The sequence below is a fragment of the Nuphar pumila genome, chromosome 9, assembly GCF_984573655.1.
Source record: "Nuphar pumila chromosome 9, dmNupPumi1.hap1.1, whole genome shotgun sequence".
Lineage (NCBI taxonomy): Eukaryota > Viridiplantae > Streptophyta > Magnoliopsida > Nymphaeales > Nymphaeaceae > Nuphar > Nuphar pumila.
In genome coordinates, this window is record NC_143257.1 from 107451067 (window position 1) to 107471915 (window position 20849).

Genomic DNA, 20849 nt, shown 5'->3' on the forward strand with positions numbered 1-20849 from the left:
TTTAACAGTTTTAAGTTAACACTATGTGTGTGCATTGATATATTTGTATATATAATATAGATAAAATTGAACTTGGTTAGGGTTAACTGTATATACTTTTGAACAGAAATGGACCTCAGTGTGGTTGTCTTCACCTGACACAAAGGAAGCCGTGTCCAAGTGTTGCACCCGCATGGGTGTGGTGCCCTGTTAGAAGAGTCTGTGTTACATAGTGTATAGGTTGAAGAAGGCTATCTATTGATTAAAGCAATCACCATGTGCTTGATTTGAAATATTTAGTAGGGTTATTTTTTAGTTTGGTTATAAAAGGAGTGCCTTTGATGATACACTATAAAAAGAGGAGTGTTAGCATTCTCATCGTATATGTGGATGATATATTACTTTAAACAAGTGCTTGATATCAAGGATTTTAGTTAAGGTAGTTTTCTGGCATAGAAGTGTTAAGGTCAAAGAAGGCGAAAGTTATTTCTCAAAGAAAAGATATACTAGGCCTATTAAAAGAAACTGGTATTGTTAGGGTGTAAGCCTATTGACACTCCTATGAAGCAAAATCATAGGTATTGTCAAGACATGGAGCCATATGAAGATAAAGTCAGATATCAAAGACTTGTTGGGATGTTGATATATCTCACCACCACAAGACCGAACATTGTTGATGCCATGGGTGTCTTGAGTACATATATGACTTCAAACATGTACATGTGCAAGGTGTCTTTAGGGTGTTCAGGTACTTAAAGAAAAAATCCGAGAAAGGATTTATCTACATCTACATAGAGATGCAGACTGGCCAGATCTTTGGATGAGAGAAAGTTCACCACCGGACATTGTGCCCATGTAGGGGTAGTCTTGTATCATGAGCAAAAAACAATATGTAATTTCAAGGTCAAGTGCAGAATCCGACTATAGAGCTATGGTTATTGGAGCATGTGAGTGGATATGGATAAGATCAATCTTAGATGAGATAGGTATTAAGGGTACTCCTTATGATCCTCTATTGCAATAATAGTTCTGCTCAACACATTGCGACAAATCCGATGCATCATAAATGGACAAAGCACAATGGAGTGAATCATCACTTCATTTAGGAGAAATTTGATAATGAAAGTTTCAAGGTTCCAACACGAGGACACAAGGTCAACTTGCAGATATGCTTACTAAGGTCATCAACAAAATTAGACACATGGAACTTATAAGCAAGTTGTGGATGATAGATGTGTTAACCCCAAGTCTACAATGATTGACTGCCCCTTGCTCATTTGACTTTCTTTATAAATGTACTTTATGGAACTTGTAAGGGCAATGCAGTCTTTTGTCTCTTCAATGAGCCCTAATAAGCTATGAGGGGTAAATAGAATGAGGGTAACATGTTTGCTTCACTAACCTCTCTGCTCTTTCTTCTTCTTCTATTTCTTCACTCTCTTCTACTTTTCAAAGCATTCTCTCTCCATTGCAGGTACCACAAGCATTCACAGGATGACAACAGTAGCATAAAACATACAATCCAAAGGGACCCTTTTTTTTTTTTTGAGAAAACGAAAAGACAAGAATAGAAGGTCAAGAATTTGGAAGTTAGAAGAATTTCAAGAAAGAACAAAAGGGTTTGGATATAAGATTAGACATTTTCAGAATTTCTTGTGAAAAATCCAAATACCTTTAATATGTCATTTGCACACACTATGATAAGTTTTTGGGTCTTTTTCTACTCTTTGTATAAACTATCAATGCACATGAAAGTCATCCAAGTCTGAACAAAATTGTCTGGCAAGAGGCCTTATCATAGGCCACACAATACATCTATATTTTCTTCCCTTGCAATTGCCCGAGGTTTATCCATATAAGAAAATGCCTGTCGTGTATGGAGAGATCCTGGATACGTTCAGATATTCAAAATATAACCATTCCTTTTTAGCAGAAAACTAAGTAGTTGATCATGTGTGCAATTGATTTTCAGAACTGCAACTTGTGACCGTCTAGGTTGGATCGCTTTTTAAGATAATTTGCAAGTCCAATTTAACACAAAATTGAAGTGGGTAAACTTGATTTGCTTTTATAAGATTTCAAAAATAACATGAAAAATCTGTCTTGCTCATTTTTTTCAAAAACCTTATCCTAAGAATAGAAAAAACATTCAATTGGAAACTTACCACCTTTAGTTTTTACCCTCCACTAGAAAGGGCAGTTGGCTACTAGTGATATGTGAGAAAAATAATGCTGATGAAAATTTACCTCAGCACAATGGGACTACATAAGAGTATATGAATGAACCCCTCACATAGGCAAAAGAAAAGAGCCAAGGGTAATATGTGCATCCATGAACTGAAGTTAATTTGAAGAGATTCATACACACCTTCAAGATAACAGCAACAGTACCAGGTGGCTTTGAAGCATCGGGTACTTGAAAAACAGCATTATGTCTATGTGGATCAAAATGCTCATCTATAGGTTCAAACTTCTCTACTCCAAACTTCCTCAAAACCTGTAGGGAAAGGATACAGCAACAGATTAACTCACCACAACCATAAAACTGTTCAGTAAAGAAATATAAACATATGTTATCATAAGCAACATATTTTTCAGATACCATTCCAAGAAAGCATGTACAATTTGATTATAATCACAAACATATTTGAGAAGGTTGACATGTTCTTCAAAGTGTGCATGGGAAAACACATTTAACTAATTCTATCTTGACACATAAACAACAGTTTCTATACCATTATGAGAATAAGCGATTAGAAAATACGATTGATCCATTCATAATGATGGAGCAATTTTTTATTGCAGATCTGCAGATCAATCAGTCTGAATACTAACCAGTAGGTCTAATGTCATATAAATGTCACATGATTCTCCAATGATATGAAATGTAATTTACACATGTAAACAGCCATCTCTCAGTTAATCCGTTTAGAACTTGTAAAAGAAGAAAGTGGCAAACTGAGTGAGATGGATCAGACAATGGTGAAAGAAAATGTCTGAAATTTTCTCAAAATATTATAGGTCAACCTCTGGTTCTCTTGCTTTATCAAGATTTACCAGTTCAAGATCATGTTTATTTCTCTAAAGTCTCTGAATACAAATCCCTTAAAAATTTCTTATGATCATATGTTCATTCACTTTTTGTTTCGCTCAAGTCTTGAAGAAAACAGTGAAATTGCCCTAACATAAAATGGATGTATATCACAGCATCAACAAACAAATGGCTGTATCATCATTCAATAATAGGTGGAACAACTACAGAAATAAAGTCAAGCTACTTTTAGAACTGTAGGAGAGGAAGACATTTGTATGGACAAAGCCCTCTCAGCACAAAGTAGCCATTCAGAACGAACACTCCTGGCAGGACTCAGGTTAAAATGTTAGTAATCTTTTTCCAATTTGGCAATCTTTTACAAGGCATCAAGGAAGAAGGCATTGCAGCTTTATCATGTAATCATTCTACCAAAATGATCAAATTCTTACCACACCATTCAACAAACAGACAGCAGAGTAAATCATTTGACTACACTGCTGAACATGAATCTCCATGTCCAAAGTTCCAAACCCACTTGTCCAGCAGAATTACTACAAGTGAGTTCATTTAAGCAAAGATAAACATTCTAGCTAATCATACCAAAAATTACAAAGTGTTGAATAAGTGCCAAGAAGTAGCCCGACTAATTTGTAGTACACCCAAATTGAGACTATATCTCTAACAAAGCTAGGGAAACTGTCCTTCGCCAAAGATTATCAAAGTTGCACACGTTGAAAGGAAGTGCACTAGAATAAAAGAACCTCATTAGAGCATGACAGGAAAGCCTGCCGTCTGGTTTCTTATAGCTTGCCTTGTCCTCTTGTGAATAGGTCTAATGTAAGCTATCCATTTTTGTAGCGGGTTACCACCATGAGGCAATTATGAAGTTTAAAGATATCCCACACATCCAATTTCAATTTCCTTTTTTTGTTGGTTTCCTATCCTCTCCCACGACCTCAAATATTCTAACGTCCCTTGATTTTAGTGGGGCTTCTATGCAACACCATGCATAGTGTCTTCTACAAGCAAGATGATGTTTGAATCAACATATGCCAAGATTGTATGAATAGTGACATGACAAATGTTAAAATGGCAAAATAACAGCATCCAAATTCTCGCGAGATTGAAAACAATCACATTTCTTGTGTTTTTATTGGCAAAAATAAAGACAAATAAAGATATATTTGTAAGAAGAAAAAAAAACAAAAAATACATACAAATATAATCACATTTTTTAAAAAAAATAGTCATTAAAATGTAAATATCATGCTAAAAATGTGGCATTTTAATGAAAATATTGTGATACTTTTAAGTTTGCAATGGTGACCTAAAATGTCAAGTTTCTACGAATATTTTTAACATATCACTGACATTTGACACTATGATTGTGTATTTGATGACAATAATTACATCACACCTCTCCTTTCCACATTTTTTTGTCTAGAATCCAACATAATCACTCCATGCTCCCAACCTAGATCCTTTCTTTTATTCATCTCCATAACAAAACCAAACAAGCACTACAAAATCTTTAAGAAAAAGAAATTTGATTAGCTTCAAGTTAATTAAGTCTATCAAAACAAAAATCAAGTACTCCTCATCAACTTACAAAATGATTTATGGGGGTGCAGAGCCGATTGGATTTGGCAGACTATATCACTGTTGGCATTCTTGACACTTGGTTTCAGATCAGCCATATGCAACTTGGTGACTCATGGAGTCAACTCAGTGACTCAGGCAAGTCATAGTCTTTATTTAATTTATCACAAATAAATAGTAAATATATAATTTGTACTTGAAATATTAACATATAAGTGTATTTTATTATATATAATAATAATAATACATGCAACTTAGCAAATTTATTATGTGTATGTGTGTATATAAGTGTGTTGTTATTATATATATGTTTACCATAAAAAATAAACATATATATACAAAACAAATAATAAACATATAACATATAATTATTATATCATGACATTAAAAAGAAACTCAAAAAGCATATGACTTGGCCACCTCAGCCAAGTCAATGACCAACTCGGCTGTTTCAGCCAAGTTTACTCCAGAACCGAGTCATACTAGTTTCTTGACTCGGTTAGGGGATGATGCAGTCCAACTTGGCCAAGTCCTGAGTTGGATCATCAAGTTTGCAAACTATGGCCTATACACTATGGAAAATAGGTACTTCCAGAAGACCGTTGTACCCTATGTCACACGGACTCGGTCAACCCGACCGTGGGTGCGGTCCACGCACCCAGGGTCATTTTGGTCCATTTTTTGGATTTTTTTTTTTTAAAAATTTCTGGGCTACAGAATTAAAAAAAAAAAAAAATCTTGGGGGGGGGGGGGGGGGGGGGGGGTTGCACAGTGGACTGTGCTGTGCACGGTGGACTGTGACTGTGTTGTGTCTTTGCACTTTTTTTTTAAATATATATATATATATATATATATATATATATATATATATATATATATATATATATATATATATATATATATATATATATATATATATATATATATATATATATATATATATATATATATATATATATATATAGCCGAGTCCCCGTGTCCAAAAATTGTAAAATCGCGCCGCACCTGCGTCGCACCCGCACCCATGTGACATAGGTTGTGCCCATGTCGACACTGGCACTGGTACTGGAACTTTATGGGTACGGGTCATACCAGTTTTGTATCTAACCCGATCTAGAGTTGACACATTAACTATTAAGCTAGACCATTTCATCCATTCATCATGATTGTTTTCATCAACTCTTCTATTTGCTTGATACACACACATACATGTTCATGCATACATGCACTCTTATATACATAGACACATGCATATGCACATACATATACAACAACAACTACGCCTTCATCCCAAAATAATTGGGGTCAGCGATATGAACCAAAAAAGAAAATCATTATGGGTCTTCCATATGAATCCTTCTCCTCCAATCATTTCTATCCAATGCCATGTCCTCGGTGAGGTTCAAAGCATTCATATCCTTTCCTATCACCTTCCATGTCTTCCTAGGCCTACCCCGACCTCTTTTAACTAATATATTTTCCCATTTCTCCATCCTTCTAACTGGAGCATCATTAGGACTTCACCGAATATGTCCAAACCACCGTAAACGATTCTCTCTCATCTTATTTTCAATGGGTGCAACGCCTACCTTCTTACGTATCTCCTCGTTCAGAATCTTATCTTTTATTGTATTTTCACACATCCATCTCAGCATACGCATCTCAGCTACACTCATTTTTTGAATATGATGTCTCTTGGCAACCCAACATTCCGTACCATATAGTAAAGCATGCCTAATAGTCGTCCTATAAAACTTTCCCTTTAACCGTAATGGCATTCTACGATCGCACAACACTCCAGTTGCACTTTTCCATTTCATCCACCCAACCTTTATCCTATGATTTACATCTCCATCAATTTCTCCATACTTTTGAATGATAGATCCCAAATATTTGAAACAATCATCCACCGGTATTTCTTGCTCACCAAGCTTCACTGCACTCCCATCACTACTTCGTTGCTCACTAAACCGACATTCCATGTATTCTGTCTTACTCTTACTCAACTTAAAACCTCTTGCTTCCAATGTTTGTCTCTATAATTCTAACTTAACATTAACCCCAGCTCTAGACTCATCAATCAAAACAATATCATCAGCAAACAACATACACCACGACACATTTTCTTGAATTGATCTCGTAAGCTCATCCATCACTATAGCAAATAGGAAAGGGCATAAAGCAGATCCTTGATGTAACCCAACCGTTATAGGAAAATTGGTTGTCACCCTCCACAAGTGCGGACATTGGTTACTACTCCTTCATACATATCTTTAATTATTCTAATGTACTTGAGAGAAACACCTTTCTTCATCATTGTCCACCAGAGAACGTCCCTAGGTACTCTATCGTATGCCTTCTCCAAATCAATAAAAACCATATGCAAATCTTTATTCCTCTCTCTATTTCTCTCAATAAGTTGTCTAAGAAGATATATAGCTTTCATAGTTGATCTTCCAGGCATAAAACCAAACTGATTCTCCGATATCATGACAACCTTCCTCAACCTAGACTCAATCACCCTCTCCCAAAGTTTCATAGTATGACTCATGAGTTTTATACAACGATAGTTTGTGCAATCTTGTATATCACCCTTATTCTTATATAGAGGCATCAAAGTACTCTTCCTCCACTCATTAGGCATCTTATTTGTCCGCCAAATCTTGTTAAAAAGATTTGTCAACCATTTTAAACCTTTCTCTCCCAAGCATTTTCAAGCCTCGATAGGTATACCATCTGGGCCAACTGCCCTCCTTGATTTCATTTTCTTCAAAGCCTCTGCAATTTCTTTCTTTTGAATCTTGCGCATGAAGTCACATGAAAAGGAATAGAGAAGTCTCCAAGATCCTGAGCATGACTTTCATTAAAAAGCTTATCAAAATAATCTTTCCATCTCTCCTTAATCTCCTCATCTTTGACTAAAACCCTTTGTGTTTCATCTTTGATACATCTAACTATACACAGATCCCTCGATTTCCTATCTCTCATCTTTGCAAGCCTATAAATATCCTTCTCGCCCTCTTTGGTATCCAACTTGTCATAAACCTCCTTATATACCTTATCCCTCGCGTTCCGAACTACTTTTTTAGCTTCCTTCTTTGCTATCATATACTTCTCCAAATTCTCATTATCACGACTCTTACTTAGATTTCTATAACACTCTCTTTTAACCTTAATAGCTAATTTGACATCCCCGTTCCACCACGATGTATCCTTATCTAGCGATGCACCGCCTTTAGACTCACCCAATACCTCCTTAGCCACCTTTCTCATGCCACCCGCTATCTTATTCCACATTGATTCCGAATCCTCCTCGAGACACCAATCAGTTTCCTTAACTACCTGCTCTACAAACATTCCTTGTTTAGCTCCTTTCAATGCCCACCACTTAATTCTAGGATCTATCCTATGTCTATCCCTTTTGCGGCATTGTCTAATTCTAAGATCTAAAATTAAGACTCTATGTTGTGTAGCTACACTTTCTCCCGGTATAACCTTACAATCGATGCAACAACCTCTATCTCTCTTTCTAAGTAGGAAAAAATCTATCTAACTCGTATTAACCCCACTTTTAAATGTTATTAGGTGAGACTCCTTCCTAAACCAAGTGTTTGCTAAGATCATATCATAGGACAAACCAAAATCTAAAATCCTTTCTCCACTTTCGTTTTTTTCTCCTATACCATAGCCTCCATGGATACTCTCAAATCCATCCCTACTAATGCCTACATGCCCATTAAGGTCACCGCCGATGAAAAGCCTTTCTCCATAAAATATCCCTTGTACTACTCCATCTAAATCTTCCCAAAATTGACGCTTAATGGAATCATTTAAACCTACTTGAGGTGCATAAACACTAATAATATTAATAATATTCGTACCTAATACTAATTTAATAAGTAAAATCCTATCACCCTTCCTACGGACCTCAACTACATTATCTATAAACTCACGACTCATAACAATCCCTACTCCATTCCTATTCCTATTTATTCCTGTATACCAAATCTTATATCCCCAAGGTTCTATCACTTTTGCTTTCTCACCTACCCATTTGGTCTCTTGTAGACATAAAATATCAATCTTTCTCCTACACATAACATCTACCAACTCTACCAACTTACCAGTTAAAGACCCTATGTTCCAAGAGGCTAACCTAATTTTATGATCTTGGACTAACTTCTTTACCCCCACCCGTCCAACAAAGTGAGGGAACCCTAGTGCTAAGAACAATGTCACAAAGTGACTACAAAGAAGGCATAAACACATAAACAAGATGCTACTAATGGGCAAGATACAATAAGCTATAAAGGGCAAATCACCAAACACTCACAATACGAGAAGAGAGAGAACTAAAATATAAAGAATAATATATTGAAAATGCTTAGAAAAGCATTAAGAATGGGGGGGCAGAGACCCCTATTTATACAACTTATGGGGACCAAGGGGGGCTCCCATACCCCAACGGTCATATTTATAACCGTTGAGGAGGGTCCAAACTACTCTAAAGGGAGGACCCTTTTGCCCTTGGTCAAATAAAGAAAAGAAAAAGAAGAATAAATAAAGAAACCCAAAAATGTCCTTAGTGGATATAAATATTTACCTAGGTACAAAAAGACTAAACTGCCCCTAGTGGACATTACAAAAGACAAATACAACTATATATATATATAAAAAACCTATATATTTTAACATCATCCTTCAAACTGACGGTGAGATCACCAAAAGTTTGCTTAAAAGAAAGGAGAACCGAGGGAATGGCCGGATGGCAGAGCTTTGGTGAGAAAATCTGCAAGTTGATACTTTGAGATGACATATGATAGTTGAATGGTGCCCCGCAAAAACTCGTCCCGAACATAATGGCAGTCCATCTCGATGTGTTTTGTTCATTCATGGAAAATATAGTTGCTAACAATGTAGATTGCACTTTTGTTGTCGCAACACAACTTTGAAGGAATAGAGATAATGAATCTCATATCTTTGAGTAGATTTCTTAATCAGACAAGTTCATTTGTAGTTGTAGTCATTTCCCTATACTCGGCTTCCGTGGAAGATAGTGACACTTCTTGTCGTTTCTTATATCTCCAAGAAATTAATGATTCTTCTAGAAAAACACAACCTGTGGTAGAAATATAATTATTGAGGTTACCACCCCAATTAGAGCCAATATAAGCAATTAAATTTGGAGATAAAGAAAAAGTTAAGAATAGTTCTTTTGTTATTGTTTTCTTCAGATATCTGATAATTAGCATGATAACAACCATGTGAATAGTAGTAGGAGCGTTTTGAAATTGACTTGCACTGTGAACAACATGAGCAGTATCTGACCTAGTAATAGACAAATATGTCAGTTATTCAATCAATTGACGATAAGGAGTGGGATCTTCTAAAAGAGTTCCATCATTGGCTCTCATCTTAGCATTTATTACCTCTGGAGTCTCCACCTTATTTTCATCAGTTAATTTGGACTTGGCAATACTATTAGATGCAAGTTTCATTTGAGAAAAAACATATCTTCTAGGAGAATATGCAACTTCAATGTCTATAAAATACCTTAAAAATCCAAGGTCAAACATATCAAAATTATTTTTAAGAATATTTTTAATAAACTTAATGCCCTTTTTATAATTCTCAGTGATGATCATGCCATCCACATAATAACAACAAAATAATTGTGTTGTCCCCTACATTCTTAATAAAAAGAGCAATATCAGTATAACAAGAAGTAAATGAACTATCAAGAACAACTTTACTAAAGTGGTCACACTAAGCTTTTTGAGCTTGTTTAAGACCGTAAAGAGCTTTATTGAGTTTAAAGGTTTTCCTTTTCTCAATTTCAAGACCCAGTGGGAGATCCATATAGACTTCTTCACAAAGATCTTGTCTAAAAAAATATTTTTGACATCCAATTGGTATATAGGTCATTGTTTGATAGATGCTAAGGCTATTAAGTTATTACATTAGTCATCCTAGCAACCGAGGCAAAAGTTTCTTCATAATCAATTCCATATTTTTTATAATACTCCTTAGTAATCAACCTAGCCTTATATCTTTCTAATGATCCATCACTTTTTGTTTTTACTTTATAAACTCATCTATACCCAATAACCTTTTTTCCCAAAGGAAGAGTTACCACTTTCCAAGTGTTAGCTTTGTTGACTGCTTCTAATTCTAGTTTCATAGCATCTACCCAATGTGAATCTAGCATTACATTAAAGGAACTGTGTTAGATGGGTTGATTGACGCTAGACCAACAATTCACTTCAGAACTTGTTGTCCAAGTTATTGCTTATTTAGATGCAGATTGGGGGGTTGATCCTGCTTCTAAAAGATCAATTATGAGTTACAGTGTTTATTTGGGTCAACACTTAATCTTGGTCTAGTAGAAAGCAAAGAATAGTGGGGTATTCTACTACTGAGGCAAAATATTGTGCCATGATAGCGGTTACCAGAGTTACCGGAAGCGCCTAGGCAAAAGGAGAAGCGCGCTTCGGAAGCGCGAAACGTCGCGCTTCTGAAGCGTGAGGGGAAGCGTCCCCCTTTTATGGGAAGCGCATCCCCCTTTTATGGGAAACACGTTTCCCATAAATGGGAAGCGCGCTTCCCCATTTTTTCATTTTTTTCGCTTCCCCCTCGCTTCCGGTTCGCTTCCTAGGTCGCTTCTGGTTCGCTTCCGAGACGGTTCGGAATTTTCTTCTAAGTGGTCCCACGCTTCCCCGCTTCCTAAATTTTTGAAAGTGCCTCGCTTCCCGCTCCCGCTTCCCGTATCGCTTCCCGCTCCCGCTTCCTCGACTGGTAACTCTGGCGGTTACAATAGAAGTTTCATGGATGCATCACTTGTTGATAAGCCTACATCAAAGGATATCAAAATCACTATTGTACAATGATAATAGGAGTGTTATAGCCATCTCCACTAATCCGGTTCAGCATGGCAAGATGAAGCATGTAGAGATAGGCCAACATTTTTGAGAAAAAGTGGAAGACAGAGATTCAGCGATTATTCATTCGAAGCGAAAATCATGTGGCGGATCTTTTCAAAAAGGCTCTAACTACAAATCAGCATTGGCTTTAAAAGTTCAAACTGGACATGGTTTTAACCCATGCACAGTTTGAGGGGGTGTATTAGAAATAAGTATTGGGTAATATATCCGAGCCCAATCCAATGCATGCTATGTTTTAAGTTGTGTAAAGGCATTGTTGTAAAATATCATATGAGATTCATATATAAGATTGGACGCCAACACTAGATGCGATTGCTGGACGTCTTTGCCTCCAAGTCTCCTTGCTTTCTTTCTCTCTAACCCTTCCTCCTACATATATAAGTTTGTTCCTGCAAGGCACATTTTCCAAGGCAAAAATTCACACAGTTATTGCCTTTGGTGGGTAAGTCCCTGATTTTTTCAAGAATCATCCTGATCCTTTTGACCCTCGTATTAATAGCCACCCTTCATCCTCAATGGTTTCATACTTCTCCTAAGTAAAAGAAATGGAGGATAAAAAGAAACCTTAATCCTAAATTTCACTAGCAGATCTCTACGGATCCTTTTGAAAAATGCATAAATATACAATAATGTTAGCCTTCACCAATTCAGATAGTTTACCAACACAGAGGACATATTCAAGAATAAATCAAAGTTTAAGGCCCAGTTTCTCTCAAAGGAAACAGCATGGGGCCTGTGGAGATTCGCCTTGCTCCATGCCTCCACCTCTCAAAAACTTGTTTAAATCCCCCAAAAGCCTCAGGTTAGGCTTCGACTCTCCTATGGCCAATGTATACGGTATAAACCTTATTTCTCGCTCCTGTGATGGCTCGGCCCCTTCCATCTTCACGATCAACCTTTTTGAAGAAATAAGGAACCAGACATAAACTCAATTATGGTGTTATCACCTGTTTTGGCTTGATACCTGATTTGTTTGAATTTGTTGCCACTCCACCTTTCCATTCTCTACACTTGTAATCTGGATCCATTATAAAGCACAAAGGTCTTCTGAAATGGCATGAACTTTACTGGTTTGTATTTTAATTAGGGTCCATTATCGGGGATCCTGAGCACCAAGATAGAGTCACTTCAGGGCATTAGGTTACAAACTCAGGTTAATAATTACATCTCTTGGAGGAGTCATACATCAGCCTTTTCTACTATATTAAAATATGCACTACTGGAACTTCAGATTGCATGTCTTCCAACAAAATCTATACATCATTTGAGTCTAAGCCCAAAAGAGTAAGCCTTACCTTCTGTTTTCTATTACAGCAACTCTTCCTGTGAGTAATTTGTAGGAAATATTCCAAGACTTTCGAGTTTTTCAATGTATTCAGATATGCTAGTATGCATCAGAATTAACAATCCAAGCCATCAAAATGGATTCCCCATCTTTGAAAATAGATGCCCTTCTCCAGGGTTAAGTTGCTTTGCACAAAAGTTCATGATGAAAAATAGTCTCCATATATCTTAATATCTAGTATTTGTGTCCAGCAATAAGGGCCAACATTGGTTGCACATAAACATAACTACATAATAGTCAATGTTATAGACTACTATTAGCTAACACAGATTCAAACAAAACAAATTGGTGCTAAAGCATGAAAATAAAATGCCTTACCTCAGTAAGTTGCTTATCAGTCATCTCAACACCCTCTAGAAGTGTTTTTATAAGCGGAACTGCCCCAGTAGAATCCTTTGTAGGGTCTATCTTCACAAAGCTGTCTTTGACAACAGACGAAGCCCGCCCTAGGTTATCTGCAACATCTAACAAGCTCTTGGCAAAACTCTGCAACACAAATATATAATACTAAGGGCGATCTCAAATAAGTGAAAGAAGGAAAATATCAAAAAAAAAGTAGCTGCACAAAAGGGATCACTAAAACAACCAAGCAGCTTTTTAAATCAATGATATTTTAGAAAGTACACCTGTACTGCAAATTTTTTTGACATTTCTGCTTCACGCTTTGTTCTATCAATGACATTCTCCATTTCCGCATAGCTGCGAAGAACTTTATCCTGTAACTTTTCAATCTCCTTGTGTTTAGACTTCAGCAATTCTTCCTTCTCTGCTACTAATTTCACAAGGTCATCAACGGAAAGATCAATCTCAGCATCTGAATCAGAAAATGCAATTTGTTTAGTACTTCGCCTTTTCCTCTTCACAGAGTTGGAAGCATTAGTTTCCAATCCTAAACCTGTCTTGTCTGTACTCTCCCCACTTTCTGCATTAGCATCTACCGTACTGGTTTGAGAGGTCACATCATGGTTTTTGTCAGAATTTTGATCAACTTCAAAATTATTGGTTTCCTTCTCCATAGTTTGAGGTGATACAGAAGATGAAATTCCAAATCTATGAAGCATGTTGCCAAGAACTGAATGATGCATAACTGCTGTTGTTTGCAAGGGTAAACACTGCCATCGTGAACACAGTTAATTAGTATAAATAAAAAAACTCAATGGCAAGACAAAACCATCTATGTCTAAAATAATGACAAAGCAGGTAATTGTTTCATCTAACAGATAAAGAAAGTAAATAATAATAGAGAAATTTTGCAACTAGTTCATTCAGTCTTCTGTCAAGAATTCTAGAAGGTCAATACCGATATACATGTCAAACAACTTGATTTCACAATATAGTAAAAAACTTACACCAAACTTTAAAAAGTGTCTCAAAATCATATGAGTATCATCCCTATATAAGAGGATGTTACCATACCCACCTAGCCAAGTTCCTGGATTGATTTTTGGGTCTTGTTTTGGGTTATGATGCAATAAGGGTCCAAGACCCACTTGGGCCTTGTAATGGAGATTTTGGGCACAATGTAAGGGCAGTATAGGCTTTGTGCTTCTTTTGTATTGGGAAGAAACTATAAATAGGTTCCAAGATGTATTTTCATCATCTTAATGGGAATTACTTCCTTTGGCCTCTCTAGTTTTAGAGTGGATTTGGCTCTAGCAAATTGCTGGAGATTTGGCTCAACTGCTTGCAATTGAGAGTTTCCCTCCATTCACCCCCCTGATCCCCTAATTCCTAACTCTCTCCTCTCATTTTCAAGCTAGCTGATCCCCCATAGCTTTCTCCTACCTTCATCTTTCCCTCATTTTCCCTAATTCTCATCATTTAAACCTCATCCCAATCCCACCTTATATCAGAGAAGCACGTCATTTGGGTAGAATTATAGGCCAACATAACAAGTTACCACACAATGTACGTCACGATTCGTGGTGGATATAGTCAATTTCTCATGTCCCAATACTTTTTTTCCAAAAATAGCATGTATCCAAATAAAAAGAGTGTGTGTTGGAAATAGATTTAAAAATCAACAATAGTAAAAATGTTAGTCTGATTTTTTTCAACATTTATCACTTACCAGCTGCTTGAAAGACATAATATGACTATCCCAATTACAAAAACGACCCTGAGGTGCAAATCTCATATTGGAATAAAAACATAGAATCAAAATGTTTTATGAGGGTAAATATGTAATTAACAGTAAGTATTTATTAGTGATAGATAATGACAGATTTTAATCATTGTCACTTCATTATTAAACTTACCAAAATATATTACAAAATTTCCACCTTATTCAAAATTTCCATTTTATCTTTTAAAATTAAGAAATACAATGCAAATGCCATATATATATATATATATATATATCATAGTCACTTGTATCGTTAAAGGTAATATATCATAGTCACTTGTATCGTTAAAGGTAATTTCTCGGCATGGGTATTTCTCAGAGAGATTTTCAAAAGTTGATAAATCTGAGGAATATCTCGAAAATGGAAAAAATATAAATAACAACAAAAAATCTAAGAAAATAATAAGTTTTGCATTATTTTTCTTTCAAAAATATAAAGAAACATGTTTTAAAGGTTTTAAAATATAAAAGAAACATAAAAATAGGAAATGCAAACTTAAAAAAAAAAGAATTTTTCTCAAGAAATATTGTGATATTATCGCAATAATAGCACGATATTTTGTTTCTGGTGATATTTTTAAAATACTGCGATATATTCCCGATATTATCGGCTACATTGAAATAGCCGATAATATCACTATATTTTCAAAATATCGGCGATATCCATATCTTACTCTTTAAAATTTTCATGAACTCGTGTCCCATTTGCAAATCACACATGCGAACATACATGTATCTTTGTGACATAGTCTTTGATCTATTTGCACCACTAACTACTACTTATTAAGGATGGTACGAATACTCATAAAATAACTTATCAGACCCTATACATATGTCACAAATACAAAAAGGTAGTTTTGCAAGCAATCTACAAAACTGCCAGCTTTGTGACTTTAAAGGCACTTATAACCATGGGTATCACTTCTTATCAGCTTCCCTCAAGCTGTACATAATTTCCTATGATGGACAATTTACAAAATTGCAGCATTGGTATGTGATATGTGTGTTAAGACTAGTGTTGTAAGTATCATACGATACATATCGTTACTTTGGGCTTAATCGATACGATACACACCAATATCGAGATACAGGTGTATATCATACCGGTATCGGGTGTATTGTATGATACACCCCTTGTATTGTACAATACACCCTGATACAGGGTGTATCTTACGATACACAATTAGTGCAATTTATGTTGCACTCAATTCATATTTTTTTTTTACATATATAAGAAGACTCTTTAAGGTGAGTTTGTGTTCACTCCTAAAGAACTTGAGAGTGATTTAGGGCTTGATTTCTTGCAAGAAGAAGAAGAAGTCTACATTTTTTTAAGCTTATGTAAAATTTTTAAGTATTGAGAAACACTTGGGGATTTTGTTTTTGTTTATGTAAACATGCACTATCATAGATCTTATGACTTGTTAGCTTAGTGTTGTTTATTATTTCACAATTTACAATTTTCTTATAAGATATGCATGCCACTCATAGCAGCTCATGGAGACATAAATGCTTCATATGTGATTTTATGGTTGTATTTTGTGCAATTCATTGTTGTTTCATATGATATGATTCTTTTAGAATTTTTGCTAATTTTTTCTGATTTTTCTTAGTTTTTTGGACAAGCATTCATATTGAATATGCCAACACATACTTTTTTGACAGTATTCAAAACATATACATTGAATGTTAAAATACATTTTTTTGACAAAAATTCAGAACATATACATTGAATGTCAAAGCAGATTTTTTCTTGACAGAAATTCAAAACATACATTAAATGCTAAAACAAAATTTTTTTGACAGAAATTCAAAACCTACTAGTGAAAGGCCAAAACAAATACTTTTGACATCATACTAAGCAAGTCATATTGAATAGTCCAACACAGATTTTTTTTACAATATTCAAAACATATACATTGAATGTCAAAACAGAAAATTTTTGACAAAAATTCAGAGCATATACATTGAATGTCAAAACAGACTTTTTTTGACAAAAATTCAAAAGCTACTAGTGAAAGGCCAAAACAAAAGTTTTTGACAACATACTAAGCAGTCATATTAAATAGGCCAACACATAATTTTTTGTTGTCAATATTATGAGAAAACACACATAAGATGCCAACTTTAAATAAATAGTTTATATATTCAAATAAATTAGTGATAGTATAAGACATTCCTGGATGATAACTAAAAATTGTACAGCCCTCTACACAAATGTTGGCATTAGCTATCTATTGAATCTTCATGCAAAAGTAATAACTTAACTCAATTTGGCAAAAATCCAAATTCTTGACACATGGTAGTTTACCTCCTTTATAACATCACCAGTACACAAAAACTACCAACTAATAGCAAATCTAATTGATGGCCTGAAACGCAAGTATGACCAACACCAAGTTTAATTAACAAGTTTACATCTATAACAATAAACTGGTTTCTTATAGTCACAACCCCAAAATACAAAAGTATTTTTTTTGCTAATTGTTAATATAAACATAATGCAGGTGGTCATTGGTGTCGATTTTGAAAACAATATTTTTAAACCAAGAACTATGCACCAAATAATAATTTTAAAATCAGTTCTTGCACTCATTGCAGAGTAGCAAGTCGGATCGTCTCCTCAAATAACAGAACTTAGGCAATACAATTCACAAAAGAGCTTACTTTATTAATACTTCGAAAAAGAAATTACACTATTCTTTAATTACAATGCAAACTAAAATTAAAAAGGGACCGAAAACAATAAAAAAAACATCCTAAACTAAACTCAGGGATCCCTCGAACAAAATCCAAAGAGCTTTAAGTGAATATTCTGACCATCTTCACCTGCCCTCCTCCTTAATCGTGGCTCTAATAGGGACCTGTAAAATAAAAATAACAAAAACTACTACCCTATTCTAATAGTTAAGCAAAGGTATATCAAATAAAGAATCAATTAAATCTAACTAATTGAAAGAACTAAGTTAAAAGATAAATAAAGAACCTAACTAACTAAATTAATCTAAACTAACTAATCAATCAAGAAAATTTACTTAACTAAACAATCAAGGAAATTGATTAATCAAAAATCAAGAATCAAGAATTAAACTAACAAAAACCTAACTAAATAACAATATGAAAATAAAGAACTAAACTAAATTATCTAATCTAAATAATTATCAATAAAAATTGAATAAAAACAAGAATTGACTATTATCATTTAATAAACTAATCTAATTCTAACTACAAGCTTGAAACCAAGAACTAACTAAGATTAACATAAATCAATTAGACTAAACTAACTAATAAAATAAACCAAACTAATCTGTAGCTAATCACGATTGATGGAAAATATTGGCTATTCTATTTGAACAGGAAATGATAATCACATAAAGGAATAATTCGGCTAAATTTAAACTAATCTATCAAAATCTGAACTAAAGAATTAAATCTAAATCTAAATTAATGTAAATTAACTAACTTTAAATCTAACTAATTAATTAGAAACAAGAAATAACTACAAAAAATATGATTAACCAAAAATCAATGTTTACTATTTTAAAAACCAATAATTGCAAAGAAAAGACAAACTCGGCTAATTTATTCTAATTATACTAACTAATCTAATTTACTTTCTAATCACATTCAATACAGTTAATGCTAATCTAACAACTGTAGAAACATGAATTGATGTGAATTTAAAACTACTAATTAAATAGAATAATTATGATTATCTAAATTGGCTATTTTTAAAACTAAACAACATGCAATAATAACTAGAATAAATCAATTATTTTCTATCTAAATTCTAGAAATCAAATTTTGGAATTAAAATAACAGAGATTTAACTAATTAAAAATAGAAAATTAACCTATTCTAATTGGCTGAAATAAATAAACTAATTAAATATGCTATCGATTAATCTAATCAAGAAAATAATAATGCAACAACGATGAATAAAAGAAATAATGAATACTTAATTTATAGAAAAATAAATAAAACAAAAACTAACATTAATCTAACTTATTTACGAAAATAAACATGAAAAACTAGATCTAACAATGCGGGATAAAAAAGAATACAAACCCAAATCGGGTAACCCTAAAAAAATTGTTTATTAATTTAAATTAAATACCAAAAATAGCATAAACTAATCTAAATTCAACTATGTTAAATCTAATCTAATCTAATTTTAACTGAAAATAACGTAAATAAAAAATTAAACTAACTACATTCAACGATTTCAAAACAATATGCACAAAAATCCCAAAAACCGATAAAGGTTATTTTTATCTATTTTTTTTAGAAAAACATGAATCTAAAATAGAAAATAAACCTATTCAGATCTAAAACTAATATAATAAATGAACATATAAAGATAAATGACTCAACTGACTCCAACATACAGGATTTATGAATCATGTTTTACCTGACATGCCTTTTCGATTAAGTTTTTGGGCCTGTGACGACTCAAGACTCAATAAAAATGCTAACAAGAAAATTATTAGACCCTAAAATCTGATTCTAAACGACAAATAACGTAACATATCAAAAACTCAAACCTAAACTCAAAAAAAAAATGGCCAAGACTTGATTTCTTTAAAAAAATATAAAAATAAAAACTGAAAAGTAGAGGGAGGAAGGCGCATTTCAAGGGCAGCCCGACGAGTTTGGAGGTAGAAAAGAGAGAACTTATACCTAGAATATCATGCTATGAACGTCTTTAGGTTGCTGAAATTGTGCTTTTGGCTGCAGCATGCCCAGAAACTGAGTTAACGAAGGAAAATATCAGTGTTGGAAGAAAAGAGATAGGTCGGTTGCCGGGGGAGATTTCTCGACTGCCGAACGTGGTGGTAGATGGTGGTTCACAAAAAAAAGAAGTTGAAGTTTTCAGTCATGCGTACCTGCAGCAAATACAAATCCAAACAACAAAAAAGAAACACACAATATGATGGAGTGGAAGAATATTGAAAATCACGGGCAAGGAAAAAAAAAGGGGGAAGGAGAAATTTAGAAAGAAGAGGGAAGCAATGGGCTGGAGAGGGTGGTGTGAAACTCTAGACAAAGATGCCCCCTCTATGCTGGATGTCTCATTCTATAAAGAAAATTTTATAAAAATTACGAAAGAAGGCCCATTTAAAAACTATTTATAAAATAGTACTTAAAACTTTTTAAATTGCTAAAAAACACCTTACGCCAATTCCAAAGAGAACTTTTTGTGAAAATTTCTAATTGGATCCATGGACTTTGGTTAAGTTGAAATATGGATTAGATCTGAAGTCTATTGAGAAGAGTTTTGGATTAGATCTAGATCCAATTCGCATCAGTACAGATCCAATTTTTCAGAAAATGCTCTAATTTCCTCATTTTAACTTGGATTTTGATGAAATTTGAACTGAAGCTCCTTCATATCTAAAACATCATAAACATAGGTACATAATATATAAAAGCATATATAATTGCATGAATTTATGATAATATGATATGTATTTCATGCATTATCAATCGTACTCATAAATTTTGAAATCTTAAATAACTTTAGAAATATTGCTTTCCATAAACATTTTCTTTTCTTTTTGCCAATATCAACACTTGGGACAGATATACAAATTTATGTCTTTAGAAAACTTGGTTATTCACAACACCAGTGATCAATATGAACAAAACCTGAAGAAAACCACTCTAATCTATTCCTAATATTCACAAGTAGGGGTGCAAACTGAATATGCTTCTTATTTGAAAACGAATATGAATAATCGACTTTAATTTTTTTGAGAGAATAGAAAAGAACAATCAGAGTGAATGAAACAGTCTAATTTTGATTTCCCTTTCCCAATTAGCTAA

At 34.0% G+C, this 20849-nt stretch overlaps 1 protein-coding gene across 1 annotated transcript in view; it reads right to left on the reverse strand.

The window, feature by feature from the left end:
* LOC149828817 (grpE protein homolog 2, mitochondrial-like) overlaps positions 1-14005 on the reverse strand; it is a 42126-nt gene extending 28121 nt beyond the window's left edge. The window contains exons 1-4 of the mRNA XM_090016983.1: positions 13794-14005; positions 13525-13712; positions 13217-13384; positions 2348-2476 (exon numbers count right to left, since the gene is read on the reverse strand). Coding sequence (XP_089873109.1) covers positions 2348-2476; positions 13217-13384; positions 13525-13712; positions 13794-13983 — 675 coding nt within the window. The 5' untranslated portion in view covers positions 13984-14005. The remainder of the gene's footprint in view (positions 1-2347; positions 2477-13216; positions 13385-13524; positions 13713-13793) is intronic.
* Between the last annotated feature and the right edge of the window lie 6844 nt (positions 14006-20849).